Source organism: Anomaloglossus baeobatrachus, chromosome 5, assembly GCF_048569485.1.
Source record: "Anomaloglossus baeobatrachus isolate aAnoBae1 chromosome 5, aAnoBae1.hap1, whole genome shotgun sequence".
NCBI classification, from domain to species: domain Eukaryota; kingdom Metazoa; phylum Chordata; class Amphibia; order Anura; family Aromobatidae; genus Anomaloglossus; species Anomaloglossus baeobatrachus.
In genome coordinates, this window is record NC_134357.1 from 591,621,792 (window position 1) to 591,630,225 (window position 8,434).

At 40.0% G+C, this 8,434-nt stretch overlaps 1 protein-coding gene across 1 annotated transcript; it reads left to right on the plus strand.

Moving 5' to 3' along the window:
- The first annotated feature begins 5,649 nt into the window (after window positions 1-5,649).
- Window positions 5,650-7,254, plus strand: LOC142312503 (nuclear factor 7, brain-like). The gene has a single exon (XM_075351462.1). The coding sequence runs from the start codon at window positions 5,653-5,655 to the stop codon at window positions 7,243-7,245; it is 1,593 nt and encodes a 530-aa protein (XP_075207577.1). The 5' UTR covers window positions 5,650-5,652; the 3' UTR covers window positions 7,246-7,254.
- The last annotated feature ends 1,180 nt before the right edge of the window (window positions 7,255-8,434 follow it).

Sequence of the window (8,434 nt, forward strand, 5' to 3'; positions counted from 1 at the left end):
CATCTTCATAGCACGTTTGAGAAGCTGGAACTGGTGTAAAATGGCAATATCATGGCTCAAGGACATGTCTCCTGTAAGGGGTGGTGCTGAGAAGAAGACTCACTTCCATTTCTCTGGAGAAGACAACAATTCCCATATATCTACGTAATCTAACGTCCATCATCGAGGATTCATGAATGTTCGATTCAGTCATGGTATATTTGCTGGCCCAGGACAGGGTGACTGGTGAAGGAAGGTTTTGGGAGTGAGATTTCATCTTGTGGTCAGGTTTGAACTAAGAACAGAAAGACGCAGGATGTAGTCATCTTCTCTTACCACCATCAGGTATAGTTATCGGAGGGGCAGTCACATCTTAGCCATGGAGGCCTAAGGTGGTCAAAAGCTCCTTGTTCTACATAAGGAGACCCATAGCAGGTGGAGGACTCAATCAAAATTTTCCACTGGGGCCCAGGAGCCTCATGTTGAGTTTTTGAGTTTTATATTTCCATTCACTAAATTTTAAGTATTCAGATATCTCTGTGGTTAGGAGTAATCATTCTCCGAGAAGCCTTACAGACAAAACAACGGTCTCTGCCAGTAAAGAGTAGGATGTGTAGACAAGAAGGGACACGCCGACCTCCCACCCCAGCCTCGAGAGATAAGAGCTTAGAGAGGATTACCACCCAACGCGCTCCTCACCGGCCAGGTCAATGTCTGGGCCGTGATTTGTGTTAGGACAACCACCACTGTCTGGGATGATCTCAGGAGATAAAGTAGAATATTCTCTGGTTGTCTCTAAGTGAAAAATAAAGGCTAAATATTGAATGTTTATTTTCCGTTGGCGAGTGTCGTGTCCATGTGTGTGTTCTACGTGATCGAGATTCTGGGCCTCCTACAGCACCTAAGATGGCAGCAACCCTTATTTGGGCCACCTCCTTGAGGACATGAAGGACGAATCATAAATGCATTTTCCTATGGAAAGATCACATTCTGAGGAAGTATATGAACCAAAAATATCTGAGAATCGGAGAGGTCCCACTGAAGAACCTTGCCGTGGACAAGATTCCACCACTTTTCTCATTGTTGAAGACCACACTTGGATATCACAGCTGTTCCTATGACCTTACAGAGTCATTAATACCAGTCAAACCCTTGGTGTCAGTGACACCAAATTAATAATTCATTTGAGCATGTCCTAGCTTCCTCCAAAAGCCAAAAGAAGAGGCGAGCCGTGGTTTTCAATGACCTCTTGTGGCGTAATGATGATAAGCCTATAAGTAAGATGGCTCTAGATGGATAGCTATGTGTCCAGACCCCATCATGATTCGTCAAGGGGATCTCTTCATACCCCTACGTCTACAGATTGTCTTTTGTAGGACTGGACACAGTTGACTATCAGAGGCCGATGTAAAAGTGGAAACACATAACTACAGTACGTAATAAGCATAAATAAAATACTCCGTAAACGAAATTCTAGTCACGATACACAAAAACCGTTACCCAAGCGTAGAGCTCTCCGTACACAGAAAACCGACATCAACTATCATCCAAACCCACAACTTCAACATAGGCATATATATATATGGTTATAGCCCTGTCCAGATGTATTATAGTAGTTATATTCCTGTATATAGGGGCAGTATTATAGTAGTTATATTCCTGTAAATAGGGGCAGTATTATAGTAGTTATATTCTTGTATATAGGAGCAGTATTATAGTAGTTATAGTCTTATATATAGGGGCAGTATTATAGTAGTTATATTCTTGTATATAGGAGCAGTATTATAGTAGTTATATTCTTATATATAGGGGCAGTATTATAGTAGTTATATTCTTGTACATAGGGGCAGTATTATAGTAGTTATATACTTGTACATAGGGGCAGTATTATAGTAGTTATATTCTTGTACATAGGGGCAGTATTATAGTAGTTATATTCTTGTATATAGGAGCAGTATTATAGTAGTTATATTCTTGTATATAGGAGCAGTATTATAGTAGTTATATTCCTGTACATAGGGGCAGTATTATAGTAGTTATATTCTTCTATATAGGGGCAGTATTATAGTAGTTATATTCTTGTACATAGGGGCAGTATTATAGTAGTTATATTCTTGTACATAGGGGGCAGTATTATAGTAGTTATATTCTTGTACATAGGGGCAGTATTATAGTAGTTATATTCTTGTATATAGGAGCAGTATTATAGTAGTTATATTCCTGTACATAGGGGCAGTATTATAGTAGTTATATTCTTCTATATAGGGGGCAGTATTATAGTAGTTATATTCTTGTATATAAGGGCAGTATTATAGTAGTTATATTCTTGTATATAGGAGCAGTATTATAGTAGTTATATTCCTGTACATAGGGGCAGTATTATAGTAGTTATATTCTTCTATATAGGGGGCAGTATTATAGCAGTTATATTCTTGTATATAAGGGCAGTATTATAGTAGTTATATTCTTGTATAGAGGGGCAGTATTATAGTAGTTATATTCCTGTACATAGGGGCAGTATTATAGTAGTTATATTCTTGTACATAGGGGCAGTATTATAGTAGTTATATTCTTCTATATAGGGGGCAGTATTATAGCAGTTATATTCTTGTATATAGGGGCAGTATTATAGTAGTTATATTCTTGTACATAGGAGGCAGTATTATAGCAGTTATATTCTTGTATATAGGGGCGGTATTATAGTAGTTATATTCTTGTATATAGGGGGCAGTATTATAGTAGTTATATTCTTGCATATAGGGGCAGTATTATAGCAGTTATATTCTTGTATATAGGGGCAGTATTATAGTAGTTATATTCTTGTATATAGGGGCAGTATTATAGCAGTTATATTCTTGTATATAGGGGCAGTATTATAGCAGTTATATTCTTGTATATAGGGGCAGTATTATAGTAGTTATATTCTTGTATATAGGGGCAGTATTATAGTAGTTATATTCTTGTATATAGGAGGCAGTATTATAGCAGTTATATTCTTGTACATAGGGGCAGTATTATAGCAGTTATATTCTTGTATATAGGGGCAGTATTATAGTAGTTATATTCTTGTATATAGGAGGCAGTATTATAGCAGTTATATTCTTGTATATAGGGGCAGTATTATAGTAGTTATATTCTTGTATATAGGGGCAGTATTATAGTAGTTATATTCTTGTATATAGGAGGCAGTATTATAGCAGTTATATTCTTGTACATAGGAGCAGTATTATAGTAGTTATATTCTTGTATATAGGGGCAGTATTATAGTAGTTATATTCTTGTACATAGGGGGCAGTATTATAGCAGTTATATTCTTGTATATAGGGGCAGTATTATAGTAGTTATATTCTTGTATATAGGGGCAGTATTATAGCAGTTATATTCTTGTATATAGGGGCAGTATTATAGCAGTTATATTCTTGTATATAGGGGCAGCATTATAGTAGTTATATTCTTGTATATAGGGGCAGTATTATAGTAGTTATATTCTTGTATATAGGAGGCAGTATTATAGCAGTTATATTCTTGTACATAGGGGCAGTATTATAGCAGTTATATTCTTGTATATAGGGGCAGTATTATAGTAGTTATATTCTTGTATATAGGAGGCAGTATTATAGCAGTTATATTCTTGTATATAGGGGCAGTATTATAGTAGTTATTTTCTTGTATATAGGGGCAGTATTATAGTAGTTATATTCTTGTACATAGGGGGCAGTATTATAGCAGTTATATTCTTGTATATAGGGGCAGTATTATAGTAGTTATATTCTTGTATATAGGGGCAGTATTATAGCAGTTATATTCTTGTATATAGGGGCAGTATTATAGCAGTTATATTCTTGTATATAGGGGCAGTATTATAGTAGTTATATTCTTGTACATAGGGGCAGTATTATAGTAGTTATATTCTTGTATATAGGAGGCAGTATTATAGCAGTTATATTCTTGTACATAGGGGCAGTATTATAGCAGTTATATTCTTGTACATAGGAGCAGTATTATAGTAGTTATATTCTTGTATATAGGGGCAGTATTATAGTAGTTATATTCTTGTACATAGGGGGCAGTATTATAGCAGTTATATTCTTGTATATAGGGGCAGTATTATAGTAGTTATATTCTTGTATATAGGGGCAGTATTATAGCAGTTATATTCTTGTATATAGGGGCAGTATTATAGCAGTTATATTCTTGTATATAGGGGCAGTATTATAGTAGTTATATTCTTGTATATAGGGGCAGTATTATAGTAGTTATATTCTTGTATATAGGAGGCAGTATTATAGCAGTTATATTCTTGTACATAGGGGCAGTATTATAGCAGTTATATTCTTGTATATAGGGGCAGTATTATAGTAGTTATATTCTTGTATATAGGAGGCAGTATTATAGCAGTTATATTCTTGTATATAGGGGCAGTATTATAGCAGTTATATTCTTGTACGTAGGGGCAGTATTATAGTAGTTATATTCTTGTACATAGGGGCGGTATTATAGTAGTTATATTCTTGTATATAGGAGGCTGTATTATAGCAGTTATATTCTTGTATATAGGGGCAGTATTATAGCAGTTATATTCTTGTACGTAGGGGCAGTATTATAGTAGTTATATTCTTGTACATAGGGGCGGTATTATAGTAGTTATATTCTTGTATATAGGAGGCAGTATTATAGCAGTTATATTCTTGTATATAGGGGCAGTATTATAGCAGTTATATTCTTGTACGTAGGGGCAGTATTATAGTAGTTATATTCTTGTACATAGGGGCAGTATTATAGTAGTTATATTCTTGTATATAGGGGCAGTATTATAGCAGTTATATTCTTGTACGTAGGGGCAGTATTATAGTAGTTATATTCTTGTACATAGGGGCAGTATTATAGTAGTTATATTCTTGTATATAGGAGGCTGTATTATAGTAGTTATATTCTTGTATATAGGGGCAGTATTATAGTAGTTATATTCTTGTATATAGGGGCAGTATTATAGTAGTTATATTCTTGTATATAGGGGCAGTATTATAGTAGTTATATTCTTGTACATAGGGGGCAGTATTATAGCAGTTATATTCTTGCTGTTCGGAGAGTACGGTGATCTCGCCTCTAGCACTGTATATTATAAACCTTCAGTGTCATACAAGGCTCCGTCACGTGTTATCAGACAGTACCAGTGACGTTATCTATGTCTTGCAGTTGTTCTTCTTATGATCCCACCCATAACCAATAGTCCTTCTATGTTTCCTTCTGACATATATTAACCCCTTAATGTATGTTCCTGAAAGCATGTTTCTCCTGAAATGCTACTAGAGATGAAGACCTTATGGTAGTGACACTGTTTTCCATGCATCGTCCATCCATGGCAGGTGAATGGGTGGGGAGTATATATATATATATATAGAAATACTCCTGATAAATAAGACTTGACTGAAGATTCACGGTGAGGTCAGATGTGGTGGACATCTTCACAAGTCTACACAAACCAGTTGTAAAATCCATAAATCTATCCGATAAGTCTGTACCAGGCCTCTACTACAGCCCTTGGGTGAGAAGCTTAAAGATGTGATGTCTTATGAAATTGCAAAAGAGTCTTCAGGACACTTTAGAGTTAAAAATAAAAATTGCCTCGTCACGCCGTCAACTGCAAGTGTCCAAGAGAGATGTTGAGTTTCAATGATGGCCTCCTCCGACGACGTGAGGGACGAGCTGAACTGCTCCATCTGCCTGAACATCTATACTGATCCCGTCACCCTAAGATGTGGACACAACTTCTGCCGGGAGTGTATTGATCGGGCACTGGATACTCAGGAGGGCTCTAGAATTTACACCTGTCCTGATTGCCGAGAAGAATTCCAAGATCGTCCATTGTTGTATACAACGATCGCACTGAGGAACATAGCAGAACATTTCCATACACTCCAACCAGAGAGTTCGATCTTCTGCAGCTACTGTAGTCACTCTCCGGTACCGGCTGTAAAGTCATGTCTGTCGTGTAAAGTGTCCTTATGTGAGAGACACCTCAAAGTCCATAGCAAGTCAAGAGAACATGTCCTCACTGCACCTACAGCTTCTATACAGGATGGGAAGTGTTCCATCCATAAGAAGACACTGGAGTATTACTGCTCAGAAGATTCTGCCTTTATATGTGTCACCTGTTGTCTGGCGAGTGACCACCAAGGCCATCAGTTGGAGCTCCTCGAAGAAGCTGCCAAAAAGAAGAAAGACAAGATGAGCATTCTTCTGAAGAACTTGAACTCCAAAAAAGCAGAAACAGAAAAGACAGTCCGGGACCTTCAGGAGGGCAGAAGAAGAGTACAAGACAAGGTATCTGGGGTACGAAGGAGAGTTACTACCATCTTTAGAGACATTCGGAGACAGCTAGAAGACCTGGAGAAGAAGGTCCTTAGTGATATCTCCAAACAGCAAGACCGCGTAGCTTTCACCACGGTCAACCTGATCCAACAGCTGGAAGTCCAGAAAGATGAGATATACAGTAAAATCCTGTACATCAATGAGTTGTGCAACATGACCGATCCAATGGCCATCTTACAAGAACAGGAGTCAAAGGGAGACCATTTTTGTGGCATCTTCAAGGGGCAGAAGGAGAATGAGGGAAAGAAAGCGAACAAGATGGACATCACAGAAAATCTGGATGAAGGTTTGATCTCAGAGACACTACTTCAAGGTTTATCCCAAATACTAAACAACGTAAAGAAAGGAATAAATGTCCAAGCCCCTACTGAGATTCTCCTCGACGTGAACACCGCTTGTAAAAACGTCAAAGTATCGCACGACCTGAAGACGGCATCCTGGTCCCAGGTGAAGCTGAACTGTCCAGAAACCACCCGGAGATTTCAGGACCCTCAAGTGCTGAGCACCAGAAGCTTCTCCACAGGACGCCATTATTTTGAGGTGGAAACCAGCAAGACAGGAAACTGGAGAGTGGGGCTGTGTTATCCCAGTATTGACCGGAGTGGGCACCAGTCATGGATTGGAGATAATAGGAAGTCCTGGTGTTTACGTAAGGTTTACTACAACAACAGTAACCTTTATTCCGTCATGCATGACAGCAAGGTTGTTCAATTACCTCAACAAAGGTCTTCTCACAACTTCAGGGTCTATCTGGACTACGAGGCTGGGGAGTTGTCTTTCTATGAGCTTGGTGACCCCATAAGGCATCTCCACACCTTCACCACCACCTTCACCGAACCCCTCCATGCTGCCTTCTGTGTACTGAAGGACGGGTGCATAAAGATCTGTTATTAAGGATGTTTGCTCACGGACAAATGTTGTCCAAGCAGGTGGCCCTCCTTCTTCTTCACGTGGACAAAGTTTTGGAAATTCAGTCTTATTCAAGGCAAGGATGATTTGAAATATTCCATCTTCTGCTGTTCTTGAGATGAAAGCAAACATAGCCACCTCACGAGAGTTACCTTTGAAGATTCAGGTCTCTGAGATGGCTACTGGACCTTGAGAAAGGAGCACCTTGGAAATTCGATCTAATTCAAGACAAGGAGGATCCTTCTGCCATTTTAAAGGAACATTCTCAAAAACTCATAAATTCTCTAATTGTTGTCTTCTCGCTATGACAACCAAATATGGCCGCCTTAGAAGGGTTGCCACTGAAGTTTCAAGCCTCCTCAATGGATTGTTTGTGCATTTTTCTGGCTGTGGAAATGGAGGATTTGCTATTCGCGGGTCTTGGACAAACAAAAAGGTCACCAGTCATATTGGACTTTTATATTTTCATGCAGCCACACTATTTGGCAAGCCTGGTTTTTCCAGTGTTGCCCTGATGGTGGTGTCAGGTTCTCCCATTACTGCCCTGATGGTGGCACTGGCGTCTCCCAGTACTGCCCTGATGGTGGCACTGGGTTCTTCCAGTACTACCCTGATGATGGCGCTGGCATCCCCCAGTACTGCCTTGATGGTGGCGCTGGCGTCCACCTGTACTGCCCTGATGGTGGCGCTGGCATCCCCCAGTACTGCCCTGATGGTGGCACTGGTGTCCCCCAGTACTGTCCTGATGGTGGCGCTTGGTTCTTCCAGTACTACCCTGATGGTGGCGCTGGTGTCCCCCAGTACTGTCCTGATGGTGGCGCTTGGTTCTTCCAGTACTACCCTGATGGTGGCGCTGGTGTCCCCCAGTACTGTCCTGATGGTGGTGCTTGGTTCTTCCAGTACTGTCCTGATGGTGGTGCTGGTGTCCCCCAGTACTGTCCTGATGGTGGCGCTGGTGTCCCCCAGTACTACCCTGATGGTGGCGCTGGCGTCCCCTAGTACTGCCCTGATGGTGGTGCTGGCGTCCCCTAGTACTACCCTGATGGTGGTGCTGGCGTCCCCTAGTACTACCCTGATGGTGGCGCTGGTGTCCCCCAGTACTGCCCTGATGGTGGTGCTGGCGTCCCCTAGTACTACCCTGATGGTGGTGCTGGCGTTCCCTAGTACTGCCCTG

Coding starts and splice junctions, on each gene's coding strand:
- LOC142312503 (XM_075351462.1), top strand. CDS start 5,653: ATGATGGCCTCCTCCGACGACGTGAGGGACGAGCTGAACTGCTCCATC.